Source organism: Triturus cristatus, chromosome 10 (assembly GCF_964204655.1).
Source record: "Triturus cristatus chromosome 10, aTriCri1.1, whole genome shotgun sequence".
In the NCBI taxonomy this organism is placed as follows: domain Eukaryota; kingdom Metazoa; phylum Chordata; class Amphibia; order Caudata; family Salamandridae; genus Triturus; species Triturus cristatus.
This window is the reverse complement of record NC_140593.1, coordinates 657335660-657358220: the sequence shown is the minus strand read 5'-3', so window position 1 is coordinate 657358220 and position 22561 is coordinate 657335660. Positions and strand designations below refer to the sequence as shown.

The following is a 22561-nucleotide window of genomic DNA, read 5'->3' as shown; positions in this document are numbered from 1 at the left end:
CAGTTTGGGGTAGAGATATTTAAGCCAAAGTTAGTAGCTTGTAAAGGGCATGAGGCTGATTTCAATCTTTGCGGATGGAGTAATTACCGTTGCCATGACAGCGAACTTTACATGGCAAGGACACTCCACCTGCTGTATTTAGAAATGTCCAATGCCTCTGCTGAAATCTCTTGCATTTATAGTTTGACAGATGGCTCAGTCAATATGACAGAGTTATACATCAAACGTGCACCTTTTTTTTCATTTTTGAAAAGATAATCCCAAAGCGGGATTTTCGTCTTGAAAATAAATAAAAATGACCCCCCACCCCCCTCCCCCATGGGATCATTTTCCTATGCCATGGGGGTCATTTAAAAGTTTTCACTTCCACTTATAGCCACGTTTTTCATGGCAAGGACGGGTAGTAAAAACTGACTGTATGTTGGACCACTCTAAATAGGGTTCCCAGACACATGGTCAAACCTCGGTTTGGCTGTTTGGAGGTGTATGTAGGCAGTAAAGATGGAGTAGTCTCTACCATCATCACACTGAAGCACCAGCCGACTCTATCTGAGATTAGTGGACCTTCAGGTTTGCAGAAAGGGTGCTCTGTCACCATAGTGATGCAATGCCCTTTCAACCTACATATAAATCAGGCTCTTGGTTCTTAGTTGACATCATCCACCTTTATGTCAGTTACCTGTGTTAGTGGTGACTTCGGTAAGACTACAAAGGGCCTCTAGGGCAAAATGTAGGACCTTTTTCAATGAGGCAAAAGAATAGGGGGAGACTCACCAGAAGCCTGTTGTTTGTGAATGATAATTCCAGATATTGTTGTCTTGTTTGTGTGAGATGAAATGCGAGGGCAGATTGTTTGAATGTTCAATAATGTAATTGTCTACTGGTTATGAATGCTGTATTCTTAAAGAGGGTTAGAGGTATACTCCCAGGTGTCTGGCTTCTGACATGGACTTAAAATATCAGGGGGGAGTGGACATGTTAGTGAAGGAAGGCAGGTCCTGAGGCAGAAGGAAAGTAGATAGTTTCCAGTTTGGATAATCTCAGTACAAGTGACTGGATTCATCATCCACTGTTGGATAGGTGTGAGGCAGAGATGTGCGTTTGTTCAGATGAATATAGGGAAAAAAGGTTTAAAATCGAAGAGGCGGGGGAGTGTAGCACAAGAGACCACAAAGATATAAAAATCAGTCATTGACACCAGATATGATAGAGTGGGCAGTAGGGTGAGTTGAGCCACACTGTCAAACGCTGCGGAGAGATGAAGAAGTATGAGAATAGAGGACATGGTGATTTGCTGGGCCGAGGTACCAAGTTGGACACATGGCGAGGACAGTATCAATGGAATGTGAGCATGGAAATCAGAAGGGGGTCAAGAGGACTGAGAGTAGAGAAGAAGGTAGAGAGGCAATTAAATAATAATAGCTCTACAATGTTAGCCAAGAAATCAAAACCAAAATGATAGCATTCGGTTGTATAAACATGTATTTGTAAACACTGTAATATAAATATGCACAAGTACACCTCCTAAAAGATGTTCTAATTTAAGTACGATCAATACGTCAGTATAGAAGGGCAATCTTCAAGTACACCGATCAGTTCTAGTAAATCAATTATATTGTGAATTTATATCTTGAAAGTTTAATGTAAACATCATTGAAGGTAGGATAAACTGAAATGTAATTCAAACGAGATGTGAATCCTGTAACTTAAAATAATTGATGTGAGAGCTGACAAAGCAAATGTAAATCGATGCAAATTAGGAGCAAATCAGATTCAACGTAATCACATTTCTTTTCTATCTGGATTCATCGACCCTAATGGGTCACCTTGGGTGTCAAAGCAAGTGCAGTGCAATCCAAAGTACTACATTAATCTGATCACGTTCTTTATTCCTTTCAACTTGAAAGTCGTGTCTTAAAATGTTTTTGGGTGTAAGTCTGACTATGTTATTGCCCAAAGACAAGAATAATCACTGTGATGAAAAAGCATGGCATGTACATAATTTAACAAAGTTAATTAACATGCACCTTAAAAATGCAGGCCCACATTTATCAAGGTTTTGCGTCAGTCTGCAAGGGCAACACAATACCTAAATGAGATTTTAGCAAGACATGCAAGGCCAGCTTCTTTACTCAGCAAATAGTCTCTCCTAGTAGTTTCTGTAAACAATGTACCTCATGAATTGTAGGGGATGCCGTCCCGAGTAGGGGGAATATGCCTACTAGCTAATAGAGACGGGCGAGAGAGAAATGTTCCTCTGGGCTGATCCAGCATCTGAATGGCTTTGTTTTAAGGCAATGGCTGCAGGTGGCTGACACAAAGTAACCAGTGGCTGACGTGGATAAACCCTAAACGTACTTTCTGTCTGTTTGTTCAAAACAGCACGTCTTCTCTAAACAGCCCTAAACGCCAACACAGGTATCAGATCTGTATCCCACTTTGCCACAGGTTACATACCCTTTAGCCTGCCTCTTAATCAATGACCTCAAGTTGTTATCCTTACCACACAACATCTCACAACCAAACATATTTCCCAAGTAGTGGCACGCCTTAGCTTGACTGCAACTTCACCGCCATTCCAGGAGCCTAAAAGGCTTGATATAACTTAAACATGATGTCAGCCTCCTAAGCTCACCCTCTACGAGATCAAACTTCATTATAATCACTGGGAGCCATAGCGCATCAGCACACTGATGCACGACTGAAAAACACCAAAAACATCCACATTTGGCATTCAAGTTCCCCAGCTCATTCAAACACTATATTGTCGACATTCTCAGCCTCCACGTATGGAAACCAGGAACATTGTTCATCAAACATTAGTCCAGGCGCTTATATTTAGTTGTTCCCTCTGCTTATTTGTATCAAGGTGCATGTACAGTTGTTTTTTCATAAGTTTATTTAGAGAGGTTTTAGAAAAATGAATTTTAAGCTGCTTCTCATTTAATATTATTATCGGTGCATACTGAATGCGATGCTTGTATGATCTAAAAGGAAGTCATTAGTAGCACATAAGAGACTGAGTATGTTCCAGGGCACGGTCTAAAGCGGCTCCCCTCCTGCCGTTTCTATTTCAGTTAATACAACACTGGTATATCATGGAAACAGAGTGAGAGCTAAGGCACACGCCTCTCGTCAGCCCTATGCACGATAAATTGGCTACAGTAAACCCATGTCCTGTAACTTCACTGAAGATGAGGTGTTGCTGTATGGTTCATGTATTGAGTTGGTGAGCCATAAACACCACTGAAACATTTCACTCCAAAGCATCTGCCTATCGACCCTAAATGCCTAGTACGAATATGCGATAATAAATACTTCACCATGATAATATATACATCTGAACATTTATTACTATTCATTTCAAACATTTGATCATTGATATTGTACAGCACCAGTTAGTAAACAGATACTTTTAGTACAGTATTCAACAGCCACTATTCATGCAGGATAGTTCATTCTGGTCTCCTTAGGGCCCTTCACAAAGGCATTGATGAGTCCCTGAAGTGTAGGTTCTGCAGTACTTTATTATGTGCTCTTAAATGCATTTGTGACTTGGCCCAAACATCTTAAATGAGAAGAGAATGAGAATATTGAGGAAATAATCATGTACAATGAATGCAAACAGAAAGGACTGAGCCCCTTTTCACTTTCACTAGCAGGGAGTTGGTTGTTCTGTGGCCGATTCACAAAGGCATTTGTGGTTACTCCTGTAGTACTACTTCAGTGAGTTCATAAAAGCCTTTGTGAATTGACCACTCTGTGTTTTCCTGACTCATTCTCTCCATATTGTTTTTATGCCCACACTTTTATAACAAACATGCCCTTTCTTCTTTATCTACCTACATGCATCAAGAATGTCAGGGATTTGACAAAGAGTTATACATCTTTTCACATCTGGGTTTGAGGTGTAAATGTGGCCCACGTCAGTCGAAAATAGCTTCTTTCATTTCTAGTGGGCTTTGGAAATGAGATGCTTATCCAAAAAGAAATCCCACTTAGCTGCCTTACTCTTCACATCTATCACCATCACACATTATGTGAACTGGCCTTGGAGGGTCTCTCACATTGAAGGGCAGTGAGTGAATGGAGCCGAATACACACATTCAATTGCCGCTATTTCTCTAGGTTGCTTCCTTCTACCTTTTTCACTCAGTATATCAAAGACCTCTCAGCTTTTTGTGCCATGCCTCATCTTACTTTCTCTCTTCTCATGCTCCTGTTTCGCTCTTTCTACCCTCTTTCCACTTTGTGCCCCTCCTTTCCCTTCTGAAGTCTTTGTCTCTCTCCCATCTAGGATCCTTGCTTGAGCCGAATGACGGAACACGAAGAGTTTGCTGGCCTGGCCGGGCACTGGAATTCCTCTGACAGCTATCAGTTCAGCCCTGCCAGTGTCATCGTACCTGTAGTCTTCTTCCTTATCTTCCTCCTGGGCATTGTGGGAAATAGCTTAGTGCTGGCTGTCCTGCTGCGTAATGGCCAAATGAACCACAACACCACCAACCTCTTCATCCTCAATCTCAGTGTGGCCGACTTCTCCTTCATCATCTTCTGCGTGCCCTTCCAGGCCACCATCTACTCGCTGGAAGGCTGGGTCTTTGGCTCATTCATGTGCAAAGCTGTCCACTTCTTCATCTACCTCACCATGTATGCCAGCAGCTTCACGCTGGCAGCCGTCTCAGTGGACAGGTAAGAGCTGTGCTTACCTCAGTGATTGTTAAGGGTTCATGACTTTAAAATCTGCAGAGAACCTTTTTATTATTAAATGTTTGGGGATCAGTTTGACTTTGTCAGGTATGCCGCCAAACACTCAGAATGGGAAAGGACCAATTTCTCCTGGCCCAGTGGCTAACTGCATGCCATAGTGAAAATGCACAGCTGTGTCAGTGGGAATTTCCCCTGAAGTGCAGTATTTGAATCCATCTCTTAAAGAGGGAGGGACTTCCTGTTTACTGGTGCTAGCGGTTGATTTACATCTGACCTGCAGTCAGGGTGTTTCCAATGGCGTAGTCAGCTGAGGCTCCACCTACGGAATCTTAGTAATTGGCCCATCAGGTGCACTGGCATGCATGTGCATGTAGGTGCATATTGGGTGGCCATCTTGGAATTTATTACTGTTGTAATTTATGAGCAAAGCTATTGCAAGAAGGCCGCTTGTGCATTCGGATCTTTGATTTTTTGGTATAGTTTACTCTTAATTTACTTCGCCAAGATGGCTGACAGCCACTTTAAATGGCAAATTAAGAATGCAATATGGGATGCTACGCACATTTTAAGAAACTAGCAGTCCAACCAGTATTAATGTGCGGCTGCTGGGACAACAGGAAAAATTAAAATAAAAAAAAAAACATGGGAGCAGGAAGCTGAGGGACAGGAGAGCAGCAGGGATGAATGGGAATCACGAAAAGAGAGAGTGGAGCGGGAGCAGGAGAGGAAGAGGAGAGAAAATAGTCTCTTATGTCCTGACGTGCAAGGCCAACACTGGAAGTGGAAGGACACAGAAAGAGTCAATAGATTGAGGTAAGAGAACCAATTTTTCGTTGGCTGACCTAAAATGCGATTGACAGTGTCTCAGTCCAGTGACTGGAACAGACAGAGTATAAAAGCTAATGCTTTTATGTGGCTGTCCCAAAGGTCACTTTAAGAATTTGTTAGATACAATAACGTCTGAAAGCTAAATGTACATGTGTAGATTTACCGACGTGTATATTTACTCCTGCATTTAGTTGCAAATCTTTGTGCTATCAAGTGTAGATGTACATGTCTCACCCTCTAAAACCAGGGGATGAAGACATCTAAGACTACATTTAAATATTAAGTTACTACAAATAATTTTTGACACATAGGTGTAGATCTCTGCCACTGAGGCGGAGATCTGCGTATGGTATGGGATAGAGAAAATTAAAATAACGTTTATTAATGTAAAATATATTTATTCAATTGTAAAATAAAATGTTCAAATAAGTGATATCAACATAGACCTAATAAAATTAAATGTTAAAACATATTAACTCATCAAATTAAATATTTAAATAATTATAATATGTTAATTTATTTTAGAGTATAATTAAAAATATAGTTTTTTAACAAAGGGTAAAAATGTAAACATAAACACTCAAATTAGGCCAATAATGTTTAATTGTTGTTTACCAAATGTAAAAGGTATTTGTTTAAGTAATTTAAATCTAGCTTTTTTATTAAATGTCTACATTTTTATTTAATTATTTTAGAAAATGAGTTACTTATTTTTAAAATGATGAATTATTTAATTTTAATATGATCTAACTTTTTAATGCTAACAAAAATTCTATAAATACACACACACAGACACAGATGCACATAATATATGTATATATACATATATATATATATATATATATATATCATATATATATATTTATATCATATATATATTATCTTAAAATCTAAATAATGTAATTCATTTAAGATTTTCTGTGGGGTTTTATTTTATGTCGCTGCCTTCATTATTTTCCATGGGAGCGAATTAAAATACTTGTGAGTGACTATGTGTGGTGCTAGACTTACTCCAAGAAAGTGCTGATGTACATTTATTACTCTTCTGTGACCTTTTGGGCTTTAGCAACTTTTCAATTATTGTTTGTGGATACCAATGGTCTTACTGTTCTGTGTGTGGGAGATTGTATTAATATGTCCCTACCGAATCCCCTCCTCACCATCTCTAAACCCCCCTTACTTTTCTCCCTAAACTCCTCCTGTTTTGTAGTAAGTATTCCCCATTCTCTAACTAATCCTATGGATTTCTCCCACATCAACTAAAAAAACATATTTAAGTTCACGGATATCTCCACCACTTTTGGGTGAATACTAATGTATTGCTATATTGTTATGATTTAAAATGTTGTTATTGAAATAATTTTCTGTTCCAATGATTTCACATTGCAAACCACAGCATTAAAAATACAGCCAGAATGGAGGAAGAAGTGTGAGAACAAGCTGAAGGCGAGATGCAAAGAGTGTAGACAGACCTTGGAGGGAGAATCAGAGAGACAGGACATAAGCATTTGCAATGCAATCGGTCTCGCCTTTGGGACCTTATAAGTTTTTATCTATGCAGCATTTTATATTAAGTGCAAAGAAATGTAAGAAAGACACATTTCTTTTTGAGCCCATGATGAAACTGTTAACAGGCCAAACTACAAGGCCCACAATGCAGCGAGCACATGGTTGAAGAAAACCAAAATAGAAGATGGTATCCTCTCTCCTCCAACCAAAGAATGTGGTTGTGAAAGGCGTACCGGCACTTTTTTATTTTGAGGGGGAGAGTCCTGGCACTTCTCAAGAGAAAAGCTATACTTTTAATTGGAGAGTACCGGCACTTCTCAGAAACAAGCAGGTACTCTGGGACAGAGTACCTGCACTTCTAGTTTCCCATTTCAAGCACTGCTCATTTCTACTCGAGCATTGCAATGCTGAAGGCTTCCTTGCATTTATATCATATTCCACAGTCTCATTCATTCGTACGCCATCAACTATCTGCGGCCCCCTTATGTGAGTGATCACCTTCAGAACTAAATTAGAGTTAAAAAAAAAAAGCAGTTTTGTTTGAATCTCGTTCTGTTGGAAATTGTTTTGCCCCCAACTTCCTGAGGACCTCAATCAACTTGTGCAAAATCTTAAATAAATACAATTTTCGCACCTCACACCTATCTTCTCCTCCCAAACTGACCACAGTTTGCACATGAGCATCGTACATACACCATAGTGTTTATCTCTCTTGTCCAACTGTCATCTTTCAACAGTGGACGCAATCAACTTCATGATTCCACTCAAACGCCATGTGGGTACCCTGTCCACTGCTTGGTATTTTGAAATGGGTAATTGTTCCAACACTCCTCCCTGCTCTTAGCCATTAAATTACTGCCGGTGCTGGCTGGGGGTGCAAACAGTGGTTTTGAAACAAACCACCGGGAGCCATAGAAGTGAGTGACCATATGTGTCCGAACACTTTTTGCAGACTGTAAACAGCCTTATAGTATATCTACTTTCAGCAACGTGGTGTCAGCATATTTGTGTGACGTCTATTTACATACATTCATGTGCTAATCAAACAAATTAAAGCCATTGATCACTAATTTATTGAGACCATTTCCTGTAGCTTATATATATATTTCTGTGATGCCGCTGTTTATTTACATGCAAACGTATTGCGCATTCGGAACATTTTGCATCGTTTTTTAAAATCTAGGCGCTCTATGTGTACTATCAGCAACAAAAACGACAAGGCGGTGGCGTTTCCAAGGGAAAAGGAGGGTGATAAACTATTACTGTACAGAACAGCACTAATATTGTGTGACAGCGCGTTATGTGCACACCAACAGCCTCTACAAACTGCGGGTAAACAGCACCCACAACACGAGAGGATATGTGCTGTTTGCGGATTGAACAGCCGGGTACTGCAGATGTTTGTGGGGACAACACGAGCACCCTGTGCATCTGTAGAGATGCTGAGACTGCCTGTGTTGGTGTTTCTTCAGCTCAGCGGGCCGCGACTCCCTGGCAGGCACCACTTTTACTTATCACTATTTAGCTTAAAACCCCTTCTTCTAATCGAGAGTTGGCTTATCTGAATAACATCGCAATGAGTCTGGTGTAGTGTGACAATAATAAGAGTGTAAAATGCAAGACACCTTTTCGTAGTAGGGACTGACACCTTCCGAATATAAGACACGTTACATGCAGGTTACAACTGTACGGAGTGAAGGAAAGAGCAGGGACAGGAGAGCTGCAGGGGGTGGCTAAATATTTAGACACGAGCAACTTGAGCTCAGGGCTCAAGCAGCGAAGGGGGAGTGTGCTGGGGTAGCTGCATGCAAAACTCGGAAATCCTCTCTCTGAAGTCAGAGAAAAACTAGGAACATAAGTTCTGCCACTACACTTCGAAGACGAGTCGATTAGACAGCCACGGAGAAAATAATCAAATAGCGGTATATCGAAGTGGGGCACTTTTGCTCATTTACTTATGCGACGCAACACATTACTTAAACATATAGAAATGTCAGATGCACAGTAGTTTACAACAGAGGCTAAATAACAATGCTAATGTGAGCGCGGCCACTTTCTAACCTGAGATTGTTGTAAAACATCCAGCACTCACTGAAGCTTGATGCTGCCTCTGGGGGGGGGGGGGGGGGCGTTGAAACAAAGCCTGACGAGCAGTGAGGGACGGCGAAAAGCTATGCCAAATAAAGTGCTTAGCGGCTAATTAAGAGACACTGTCTTCCGCCGCCAGTTAAAGATGCAATCCTGGTGGGCGGGACCAAAAGCGTACAGGGTGGCAACCAGGAGGTACTAAAAACCCTCCTGGACAATCATGACACCTGGTTTTGCATAATTGGTGACGTAAAATGACGCGCACCAATGCAAAACACGGGCGAAGCAGAAAGCGAGCTTCTGGAATTGTATTGATTCCAAGAAGCCCTCGCATGGCGAGGGCAGGGCATGCGTGCTGCTAACGTCAGGCGAGACCTAAAAAGCAGACAAGATGAAAGCAATTAAATGAAAAGTTACCAAAAGAAATTCAAGGCAGAAAGAAAAAATAAATGGAACAATAAATGGTCACAAGTGTAAATACATCACCATGCGTTCAGTCAGTACTGCGTCATTACGTTGGTCTTCTATTCCCTTACATTTGCTAGCCCCGCACACAGACACACATGCTCATGAGCCCACACACGCAGGGTCGGACTGGGACAGATGTTAGGCTCAACCACTAAAATAAAGTTATTCCAATTAGTGAATGAGATAGCTAAAAAATGTGGCCCATGTTTGCAAATTTCAGCAGTTTTGACATAATATAGACACTCTGCGTAAGTGTTTTGCAAGGTATGGGTGAATGCAAGAATTTGTGTTTCATGCAGGCAGTGTTTTTAAATGTCAGCAAAATCAGAAGTAAAAACTAGCCAAAGTACCACTAAACAGGCCCACACACCAACCTGTCAGACCAGCCCATCTGGCACTGCCTGATTGGCCCCTAGCCTAGTGTGACCCTGCACACACACTATGGGCCTGATTCACAAACAGCCTCCACACTCATGGCCGAGGTTACGCAGCGGTGGTGGGATCTCCGCACTTGTGGCAGAGGATCCGCAGTGGTGGTGGGATGTCCGCACTTATGGTGGAGGCTCCACAGTGGTGGTGGGATGTCTGCGCTTGTGGCGGAGGCTCCGCAGTGGTGGTGGAATGTCTGCGCTCGTGGCAGAGGCTCCGCAGTGGGGGTTGGATGTCTGCTCTAATGGCAAAGGGTCCGCAGTGGTGGTTCGATGTCCGCACTTGTGGCGTAGGCTCCACAGTGGTGGTGGGATGTCCGCACTCTTGGTGGAGGCTCCGCAGTGGTGGTGGGATATCTACACTCATGGCGGAGGCTCCGCAATGGTGGTTGGATGTCCGCTCTCATTGCAGAGGCTCCGCAGTGGTGGTGGGCTGTCCGCTCTCATGGCAGAGGATCTGCAGTCGTGGTGGGATGTATGCGCTCGTGGCGGAGGGTCCGCAGTGGAAGTGGGATGTCCGCACTCGTGGCGGAGGCTCCACATTGGTTGTGAGATGTCTGCACTCATGGCGAAGACTCCGCAGTGGTGGTGGGATGTCTGCGCTCATGGCAGAGGCTCCACAGGGGAGTTGGGATGTCCGCACTTGTGGCGTAGGCTCCGCAGTGGTGGGATGTCTGCACTCGTGGCAGAGGCTCCGCAGTGGTGGGATGTCTGCACTCGTGGCGGAGGCTCCACATTGGTGGTGGGATAGTCGTAATGGGAAACTGCAGTGCTGAGATCCCGCCACAACTGTGGAGCTTCTGCCACAAGTGCAGAGGTTCTTTGTAAATCAGGCCCACTGTCTCTACTGTTTCAGTTTCTGAATAGTGATGGTTTGATGGAGGATAATGCTTAGCAAAAGTATATGAAAGTGGATAACGCCAGCTATGGCCCATCTAGAGTTATCTAAAAAGTGAACTTATTTCTGTGTAACTTTCTAAAACATGTCTGCCTCGAGGTCCGGTTCCACCAACACGTGTAGAGAGGCATGTTTGTGAGCTATATGCGTGCTTACTTGTATCTTTGTTCAACTCAGTGTGTCGCTGTATGTGCACATCAAATTATTTTTCCACACACGTTTTTTGGGTATACACAAGCAACTTTAAGGAGATCTGCTCATGAAATAATTGCAGATTGCAGCATTAGTGGTTTGCGTTACTCTTTATGACTGGCAAATTGTGTTGCTGGTTGATAATATAAACTAACATAATTAAATTATGTATTTTGGGGGGCTGCATACTAACATTTTCTAATATGTTTGATATTCCTAGAGCGATTTATTCCAGACTAAGGTCACCTCAATGTGGAGGGCAGGAGCGATGAAAATTAGGAACCAGTTGAGAGACAAAGACGGGCAAAAATATATATACAGTTGCCCAAGTGCTAGTGTTTCATAAGTCAGAACAATGGTGCGTTTGGGGTAAAGGGCCCTTGTGCCTGGCCCGCTGCAGGTCGGGAGCCCCACTGACCTCTTAATAGGGACTATTAATGCCTCAGCTTGCATTTCCTTGGTGGCAAAACAATTTTATGGCTGTAAGTACTTCAATATTGACTTACATAAATATTTTGTCCTAGATATTGTTTAGCAATACTGTCCCATAGGGTGTAGATGTTCTATTTTTAACTCCAATAAGGCGAAATTGTTCTAGTCGAAATTAGACAACGGTTTTCTTGTCCCGCACTGTTTCGTAGACTTGTCCTCAGTGGCCCCTCAGCCTGATTCACGTGCGGCAAAGTATATGGAAACTGATTCACCCGGTGGTGGAATACATCCCCTCAGTGCCTGCTATGAATGTTGACGATGGTTTATTTTGATATGTGACCCATACAGGCAGTTTGCATTCATGAACACTAATGGTAACATGAGAACATTCATTTTTGGACTAGGAATGTGTTGACCATTTTGTGGGTCAGTCAAAGTGTTTAAAATCTAGTTCATTATAAGTAAAAGAGAGAGACCCCTTACAGAACCAAAGGGATAGAGTACTCTAAACAAGTAAGATATAAATTCCCTCTGGAATAATCCTTAATCACAATTGTTACCATTCAAGCACAGAATGAAAATAAACATCGTTTTTCCAAACCTATGATCAATATTAACACAACAAATAAAATTTATATTAAAAATATATTTCTTTAATTAAAATTGCATAAAAATTAATAGATTCACACATAAACAATTTTTGCTTTGTACATACATTTAGTTCACAACATACTAATCATATTGACGATGTTTATTTTCATGCTGTGCTTGAATGGTAACAATTGTGATTAAGGATTATTCCAGAGGGAATGTATATCTTACTTGGTTAAAATCTAGTTCATTCAATATTGAAAGGTATCCACTGGAAGGAGGTTTGCTGGCCGAAGACGTCGAGGAGAAGCTGGGGAACCAAAGTTGTGACGTCACATAGTTTTATAGATCTCTGCCATAAGCCTAGATCACAGATCCCAAGCTCAAGGACACTGCTGTCAGTCAACCCTGACATGAGGTGATTTATGGGTCACTAGGTGTCGCAACTGTGATCCCTGGCTTGCCCCTTGTGATCCATGACACTGCCTTTATAACCCCTGGCCTCAGTGGTTGGAAAATAATTGCCAGTAACACATAGGGGCAGCTTGTCTTTATGGATGTCGATTGCGGCGTTACTGTCCTTGTTTTCTGAAAATGTTTGTATTACAATACTAGGAAAAATATTATATTTCTACTACTATTGTAATAATAATCTTACATTATTCACTATTATTGTAAAAAAATGGAGTGCAGTTAGCTGGAATGGGTCCTTTGCTTATCGATGATGTGAGTAAGAAAATGTGTTTAAATGTTGTTATTTGCGTGCTTGTGTGTGACAGTGTGTTTATTAGAGAGAAAGTATGTGTATGTATGAATGTGTTTGTGTGTTTAAGTGAAAGTGAGTAAGAGTTAGTGACAGGTAGGGAGAGATTGAGTGTCAGTGAGTATGGGTGTGTAAGAGTGACTGTGAGTGATTGAGAATGATTAAGTGTGAAGGAGTTTCAGAGATTTTAGAATCAATGTGAGTGAAAAAGTATGATTGAGTCACAGTAAGAGTGAATTTGAGTGAGAGTGAATGTGAATCAGTGAAAATGTGTGAGTTAGAAGGAGTGATAATTGACAGTGAGTGAGAATTAGGGAGTGAGATTAAGTGAGTGAGTGACAAGGAATGATTGAATGCAAATTAGAGAAAATCAATAGTGAAAGTGAGTGTGTGAGAAAGAGTGTGAGTGAATGAGTGTTAGTGAGCATGGCTGAGAATGTGCTATTTTACTTGTGAGCCTGCTGTTTGCTTTGGCATAGTGCAGTTAATTATACAATCACCCATGGCAAGAAACTGGCACTGGCGATCCTTAGCATGACAGGCGCCTGTGACAAAATACGGGAAGACAAGGTAGTTCTTGGCATAATGGTAAAATACTGGTGCTGGCATACTAGAGGTAAGTCTTGGCATGTAGGACACATGGAAAAATTCTGCAACTGGCATACTTGAGGAAATTCTTGGCATGGTGGCCCCCATAGCAAAATGCTATCACCAACTCTTTGGAGGTAATTAATGCCATGAAGGAGGACAGGGTTAAATTCTACTTCTGGTATTTTGTATGTAAGTTTTGGCCTACGAGGGCAACATGAAATAATACTAGTGCTTGGACAATGGTGGTACGTTTTTGACATACAGGAGCACATTTCTGAAAAACGAGGTCAACTTCTTTGGAGTGTTAGGTTCTTTGGCTTGGCACACCATGAAATGACTTGAGGGCCTTATTTACAAGAAAGTGCCGCAGCGCGGCACAGAAAGCCCTTTGACTGTGCTGGCGAGATTGTTTTTGTGCAGGAATAGACAGTTTCCTGCACCAAAACAATCACAAGAGGTGATTTCCATCTTCCTGTGTTTGCTGCAGAATGCAGCACGCATAGAAAGAGGGAAAAATGAGGAGTAATGTAAACATATCTCCTCGTTGCGCCTCGCTATCCTCGCTACGCCTCCCTGGGATGGCATAGCATTCAGGCACATTTCCAGGTTTATGCATTCTCGTAAACCTAGAAATGCGGCAGAATACATGGGTGTTGCATGGGAACCCCCACAGCAAGACACGTCACTCCCCTTTTACGTAAAGTGTTGCATGAGAAGCACACGAAAAGCCACGCAGGATGGCGGCTTTACGTGTCCCTGTAAATATGGGGCAGCAGGTTGCGCCGCTGGTGCGTCAAAAAAGGTGATGAACTGATGGCGCAAGGGGCTTGTAAATAAGCCCCTGAATATTCAAGGAGTGTCCCTTCAGAGCATTTGGCTTTCTAGCAAATTTATGTGACAGACGTGCTTCAAAAGGCTAAAAACAGGCCCATTTGAAAAAAATGTGGGCAGGAGCCCAAACTTTGTTAGAATAGGTCTAGCTCACTTACTGTACTCACTTGCTACAATTTAGGTCTAGTATTATGCCCAAGAACTTTTAAACATCATATCAGTGTCCTTACATAGGTAGAATCTAAACAAAACATGTGTATGTTTTGTGTTAATAATTGTTATAATGATCAGGAATGTCACTTATTATGATGTCATGAGGGTTAAGGTAATGTAATATAACCCTCTAGGAACATTGAATGCCAAAAGGCATATGCTGTCACTACTTGTGATGTCATTAAAGTCAAAGGGCATGGGATGCCACTTTTGCTACCCCTAGCATTTTTGTGAATTAACATCCATGAACCTGACCCTTATGCCCCCCCTTCTACCACTGAAAGGCACCCCAAAGCAGAACAATCAAGTAGGTTACACAGATTCCAGGCTTCATTGCCTGACCTATCTGCTCTGGGAGTTTTTTTGTATAGACTTGCAGTTTCTTTTTGGCTGGGTCACAATTAATTTGCTGCATTTCTTTAGAGTCTGTGTAGAGCATGTACACCAACACTTCTTATTTTGCTGAGTAGGCTCCAGGACACTCCCATTTTCGGCCAAAATGGCTTTATATGATCTTATTTTGAGACACATTTTCCTCCTCTTCAATGAAGGTGATGTTAAATTTTCCATTTCTTTGTAATCCCCCTCTCATCTGTTTCCAAATATTGGTTGTCAAAGTCCATTGTGTTCATAAAGAAGAAATGTGAAGGAGTTGAAACGACCCGGCCGCAATGCAGGCCTTATACCTACATCTTCTGGATGCGTCCGCACAAGTTATACTTGGTGGTGATTTTAACTTGGTTATAGATCCCAGGAGAGACTGCCTAAAGCTCTACCTAGAAGACTTAGGTTTGGTAGATACCTGGCGTGAAAGGGGAGTTAAGACTCACAAGTTTACATTTAGGAACAAAAAGTTGGGCCACGCAGCAAGAATTGACTACTTTTTAGTAGACAAGACACTAAGCAGTAAAGTGAAAAAGGTAGAGCATCTCTTGGCGCACCTCGCTGACCACTCAGCAGTGCAGATGGAGGTGTGCCTTCAAAAGACACACGTAATTCCGAGATAGACTTTGGACAGAACTTTGCTTCTCGACCCTGAGATAGTAGAAAAACTGAGATCTGAAACTAAGTCTTTCTTTTTAACAAACGCAAATGAGACTTCTTGGCAGGTGTGGTGGGATGCATACAAGGCCGTAATGAGAGGAAAATTGATCAGCTTGGGAGCCTATAGGCATAAGATGTTTAAGATCAAGATCAGCGAGTTTGAAAGGGGAATCTTAGACATAGGAAAGAGATTGGAGGAGGAGAACATCGCATATAAAAGGGAAAATCTAGATATGGAAAGGAATGAGTTAGAGTGAGCTCAATGATATACTAGAAGCTAAGGTTAAAGACAAATGGGAGGCCAGTAAACTCGCACACTATCACTACGAAGAGGGTTGCGGCAAAATCTTAGCATGGAAAACTAAGACAGAGCAAAGTCATAATAAATTCTTATGCATACAGGAGGAAAATCAAGTCGATCCAAGCATGGAAGAAGCAGTGATCAGGAGGGCATTTCACAGCTTCTTTAAGAATTTATATACTGAGGATATAAGGGTAGATGAACAGCGGATGGAGGAATACCTCATGATTTGGGTAAAGGCGGCATTAATAGAGAACCAGAAGGCTAAGCTTAATTCCAAAATTACAGAAGAAGAGGTCATGGGGCTAGAAAAGGAATTAAAAAGAGCAAAAGCAGCAGGCCCAGATGCTTTGCCAAATGAGCTATACAAGTGCTTAAAGGAAGAGCTTGTGCCCCAGTTGACCGAGCTATTTATAAAGGGACAGGAGCTGCCGAAATCATGGAAGGAGGCGATAATATGCATCTTATTAAAACCAAGGAAGGATCCTAAACGGTGCGAGTCCTATAGGCCACTGTCTATGTTTAATAGCGACTACAAGATATATACTCAAATATTGGCAAGAAGACTGGGCCAGGTAGCAGGTACTTTGATTCATGAGGATCAAAAAGGCTTTATAAGGGGTAGACAGATCCAGGAACTAACACATGAACTAGTGGGAGAAATAGACGTGGCTACGCAGGAACGATCCCCCTCATCTATAATCACTTTCGACGCTGCAAAAGCATTCGATAGGGTCAGCTGGGCTTCTTTACACAAAGCACTAGAAAAATACAATCTGGGAAGTTGCTTTGTAGGGGCAGTAAAGACCCTATACAAAAACCCCACATCACTCATATTAGTAAATGGAGCCCTCACAGATAAAATAAAAATCAGGAGGGGTACTAGACAGGGATGCCCCCTTTCCCCACTGTTGTTCAACCTATATATAGAGCCCTTAGCAAATGCCTTGAGACATAATCAGTGGATAACCCCTTTCCGGTATAGAACATGGGTCAAGAAGGTTGCACTCCATGCAGATGACCTAATGCTATTTACAGACGATTTAGCAGTCTCACTCCCAGAAATAGCAGGGTCAATGGACCAATTTTGGAAAATATCAGGATATCAGATAAATCAACAGAAAATGGAAGTCATGCAATGGAACACTAGGTGAAACATCCCTATGGTGAAGCAACAGTTAAGGTACTTGGGCATCCAGGTAGTGGTCGAGATCGAGAAAATTGCTCAAATAAATCTGAATAAAGTTCTAGCAGACTCCAAGAAACTCCTAAGTGCATGGAAAAACCTACCGCTATCCTTCCTGGGCCATTCCAATTTAATAAAGATGATGCTGCTCCCTAAATTCAAATACATCTTTAATACCATAACTTTAGAATATAGGAGAGAGTGGTTTAACAAGATACAAGGAGATATTAGCAGCTTCATCTGGGCTTCAAGAGGAGTTAGAATTGCCTGGAAAAAGATCAGGAGGAGGAAGGAACATGGAGGGATTGCTAGCCCGGATCTCTTCCAGTACTATAGGGCCTTTCACTTTAAGAACATCAGAGTGCTGTTAAAAGAACATCAATCGTATCCACCCTACCTGCAAGCTATGACAACCCCGGAAAGAAGTCACTTCCTATATAAATTTGGCAATCCAAAATTCTTTTAATAAGTAAAACTGAAGATATTAGTGTCTGCCTCCAAACTACAGTACCAAGCTAGACGCGCGTGGAAAATTCCTTATTATAGCAACAATGCCCCAATCTGGGACTCACCAAGGACGCCAGAATGTTTAAGAGATACGGTATCATCTCCACTAAGAACAGGGGGAGTAGCAAAGTGGGGCCAGATAATAGCAGAAAATTCATTAGTTGGATGGGATCAACTATTGTCACTGACTAATGAGACACTTTCCAAATGTAAATTTTACCAACTATTGAGCTGGACAAAGTCTCTAGGGAAAGACGGCACAGGAAATTGGGAACTAGAGTCGAAAATTCAAGGGGATGCAATGAAGAAAGAAGTGTCACAGTGGTACTGGTCTTTCATATCGGCAGGAGAGGAAGAATTCAGTCTACCCACAGAGATCTGGGGTAAAGACCTGCAGACGCTGGATACCCTGAACCTATGGCAAGTATCAATGTCTACATGCTGGCACATAGTCAAGTCTGCACCCCTCAAAAAGAATTATTTATTTACATTACATAGAGCTTAATGGATACCAAAGAAGCTGTCCAAGATGTCAAGGGGAGAGGTGAAAAAGTGTCCCAAGTGCGGAGAAGAGAGAGCGGACGATGTCCATATGTTCTGCAGGTGCCCCCAACTACGAACCTTTTGGGAAGATGTGGGTAAGATTCTCTCAGAAGTTCTACAGCAGGAGATAGAGGTAAGCCTGGGGTTAGTCATGTTTGGGGTGAGGAGCAATTATGATAATAGGGCAGGACATAGCTTAAAGAAAAAACAGAGCAGTTTACTTTTCCTACTGATATTACTAGCAAGACGGGAATATGTTTCAAATGGATACACCAAAACCCGCCAACATTAGCGGAATGGCTGGTTTTAGTCATTAGGATAAATAAACTTGAGTGGGTGGGCACATGAAGCAGAAGGCAAGATTTCTGGGATATATGGGAAACCCACGGGGGAAGTCCCACTATTGTAACATAAGAAAAAAGGAAAAGGTCCAGTGATTAAGCAAAACAGCAATATGAGTAATTTGGAATCTGCTGGCACAGATATCACTTCCAACAAGGAGTAGTGGGTTGTACCCACATACAAAAAACCCCAAACTCCTTAATCGAGGGTGTATGCCTGGGGAAAGGACCTGGGCAGTACAGGGTTGAAACAAAGGCCCCCTAGCCACGACAAATCCTGGTACCTCAACTCATCCTGTCTTATTGCACAATGAGGACTAAAAAAACAAAAAACAAAAAAACAAACAGTGAAAGAGAGCACTTTGTTGTCCTTTATCATGGACAGGGAGCATCCCCTTTAGCTTCACCAGAAGTAAAGACATTTACACTGACAGTCTTATAGTGTGAGAAGAAGAAAATAACGACATCAGGCTTACTTTTGGGACCTGTGCTGATGGGCAAACATGCTGCATATTAAGAGGCCAGGCCTGCAGACCGTGGTTGAGCTTGACCAAACTCAAAGAACCCAGATTCTGTCACAAGGGCTGTAACTTAAAGTGTACTGCTGAAATAGTGCCACCGCTTTCACTTTCAGTGATCCTCACAGTCATGCCAGACCCCATGTGGTTGCATATTAAAGCTCTCTCCTGAAGGTGGTGTGCACTCTGTAGTCTGTATACTTTTACCTCTTGGCATGGGTAGAATGGCGAAAGTGATGAGAAAGAAAAGTGCGAGACTCAGTGGTGAAATGGTTGTGTAGGTTATGTATGAGTGGATTGGATGGATGGGGTTGGTAGAGGCTGTTCAGTGCTATAGACCCTGTCTCAATTTTAGGTCTTGTCTCCACTCAGGTAGGAAAATATGCTAATGCAGCAGGGGAGTTGGCAGACGCTTCCTATCATGCTCTGGCTTAGGGAGCCGACTCTCTGTTGAAGAGTCTGCTGTATTGTGAGCATGCTTAATGGTACAGGCAGAGGTGGGTGTTTCCCTCTCTGACCCTCCAAACCATATTCACACCTTTTACCCCACCACTTGATCCATTGGTTCACCATGGGGTGATAGTGTGGGAACTTCCTCAGGCAGGGCTTACTCGGCGGGGTGAGTCGGCTTCCCAGGGGCTATAATTTAGGGCCTGATTTAGAGTTTAGCAGACAGATTACTCCGTCACAAAAGTGTCGTACAAGTGCCATAGGTTATAATGGACTTGTAATACGGTGGACTGGATATCTGTCACATTTGAGACGGAGTATCCCGGTCCGCCAAACTCTAAATCAGGCCCTTAGTCTGGAAGTCAGAGACAGCTCTCATGGGTTTGGGCTCTTTTCTGGAGAGGGAAGGATGTTGCCTGTGCTCTATTAAAGTACCGGGCATTGGCTGTCTTATGACCCACATGTGCTCTGCAAGGTAGGTCTGTCTGTGTTGGGACTGTAAACGTGCTTGGCTTTATACTCCCATGTTTGCTCACTCGATTTTAGTGGTCTTTTACTAGAGTTGGGATTAGAAATATAGAATTAATTCCTCCTGTGTTTATTCTCGGTTGGTCAATTTATGATTTCGGACTCAGTGGAAGGGAAATTCCCTTGAAGGTTGGATGTCCAGTGACCTTATTTGAAGGTGGCACTGTGCAGACATCCCTCACTCAACATATCTGTCTCATATTAATATCTGTTCACATCCATTTGCCTTCCAGTTCCACATCTTATTGTCTGTGCTTCATTCTAATCTCTATGTTCCACCCTCTTGCAGCTCATTTCCTGCCTCTGTCTGACCCCACCAGCTGCATGGACCCTGGTCGCCACACCCCATTACCGCCCCTTGTGAAGTCTGGATTTCACCATGCATCATCAGAGAGAGACAGAAAAGTGAACTTGAATGCGCACATGTGCAGTGTATTGTGGGCAGACTGTGAGACTTATCATTGGGAGACGCATCGTCTATGTTTCCCCACAGTCCCCCTGCACTGTGCCCCTTGTGTGCTACTTGTATCACACCCCTTCTTGCTTTTTGCACTTGCTCCACCCCACTATATGGGCTCTGCTGCTACTTCTGGCTAATGGCTCTATGCTGTACCTATCCTGAAAAGAAAGGGATGCTTGTCTTGCTGTTAAAGCCAGATCAGTACCTGTACTATGAAAGAGGAAATGCTGCACGGCTGGTGGCTGAGGTGCATATTTCTGTGAGGTAGAGAAGGGTGTACTGCTTCTTACCGGCTGTACATGTTCTGTGAGACAGAGAGAATTCAATCGCTGCTACCTACGAAATAAACTCAAGGCAGGCTCTCCCTCCTTTCTCCCCACATTTTCTCCCCGTCCTTGGAATGTTTTGCCCCCTCTTGACCCAGCACTGTTTGCTGCTCTCTACTTCCTTTACTTTGTGCTGCTTCAACCTCCCCACCCCCGGATCCTTCACTGCACACTTCACTCTAAACTCTTCACTCCTCCCCACCTCTTGACCAGGGGCGCAGCTTTCATAGGGGTGTTTATTTGCAGAGTTTTATATAGCGCTGGCTAGACCCGGAGGTATCAGAGCGCTTTACATGAGGTTAACGTTAAAAAATAAAAGCAGAGTTACATGATTACATCAGTTACTAGAGCATAGCAGAACACATAAACAAGTCCATGGAGCATGGAAGGTAGTGGGGGAGAATCAGGGGGCTGGAAAGTAGATCAGGTCTGGCAGACCGGCAATGGAAGATAGTATTACAGGGGCCACCAAAGAAGTAAGAGTTTAAGAGTCAACAAGCCGGATTGGGGTCGAGCAAAAACAAACATCCAGTGCCAGTCCCACTCACTGCGTCGGATCAAGGTGTAAACATTGGAAAAGAGTAACAATAGAGTAGTGGGGGGAAGGGAATATGGCAGAATCGATCGTAAGTTTAAATTGCGATTCTCATATTACCATGACTAGAGAATCTGGATTTCATTAAAGACACGGAGGCTGACATTATGCATTATTCCTTTAATGCAGTCCAAGCAGCCGCTTACATCACAATATTAAAAGGTTCCAGAATAGAACAATAGCAACACATGAAAGGCACGAGCCATCAACAATCTGCCTCTTTTAAATGGGGAGGAAAATAAGTTCATGAAACTTGAAACATCAAAACGATCTTCTGATGAGCAGGATGAAGGAGAAGGAAGAACGAAGGTGAAACCAAAGGCCAGACGACACACAGCTAAGGAGCGTTACCTGAAAAGAGAAAGAAGTAAATATCTCTTGAATGTAAAAAATAGTGTCAAGCTTATCAAGCTAAAAGGAACAAGAGATGAAACAAGTACTGTTAATAAAATGTACAGTAATAAACTGTAACAAAAACAGCATTAAATCATTGTAAGACCACCAAGGGGTGGGATGGGAGGGATAATGTCAGCCTCCGTGTCTTTAATGAAATCCAGATTCTCTAGTCATGGTAATATGAGAATAGCAAATTTCATTACAAGAACGGAGGCTACATTATGCATGTTGGTAGCTTTGTAAAACAACATCAGACATATGTTCAATAGGCTTGCAATAATGGTGTGCAAAGGTGCTAGCATTTGACCAGTCAGCAGCTTTGAGAATGTCATCCAACTTACCTCAAGACCAGAGAGATTTACTGGCCATAGCACCTCTAAGGGAGTGAGCTTGAAATGTTTTTAAGTCAATACCTGCTAAACTCATAACAGTCTTAACACATCTAGCAATAGAGGTTGAGGTTATGCCTTTGTGGGGTTTAACAAAGGATATAAGTAATTGGTTAACATCCTGAGGGCGAAGAGCAAACATTCTGCGATCATACTCTCTCATGCAGTCCACAATGCAAAGTTTTGGACATGAATCAAAACGTGGGTAAAAGATTGAATCAGACATAGTCTTTGTTCTTCTATAGATCTCAAATTTAACTCCGAACATGTTATGAGATCTATACGTAATCTCCAGGGCTTTGACATCAGAGACCCTTCTGCATGAGATTAGGCAAAGTAGAGTAGCAAGCTTAATGGAAAGGTTTTTTTCCTATTGGGGAGAGTATTAACAGGCCAGTTATTGAAAAGACCAAGGATTAGTTTAACATCCCAAAGACT

The 22561-nt window shown here is 42.3% G+C and overlaps 1 protein-coding gene across 1 annotated transcript in view; it reads left to right on the top strand.

The window, feature by feature from the left end:
• The first annotated feature begins 4315 nt into the window (after positions 1-4315).
• Positions 4316-22561, top strand: part of LOC146789866 (galanin receptor 2b-like) — a 279263-nt gene continuing 261017 nt past the window's right edge. The window contains exon 1 of the mRNA XM_085630146.1: positions 4316-4689. Within this exon, the coding sequence (XP_085486272.1) occupies positions 4316-4689 (374 nt within the window). The remainder of the gene's footprint in view (positions 4690-22561) is intronic.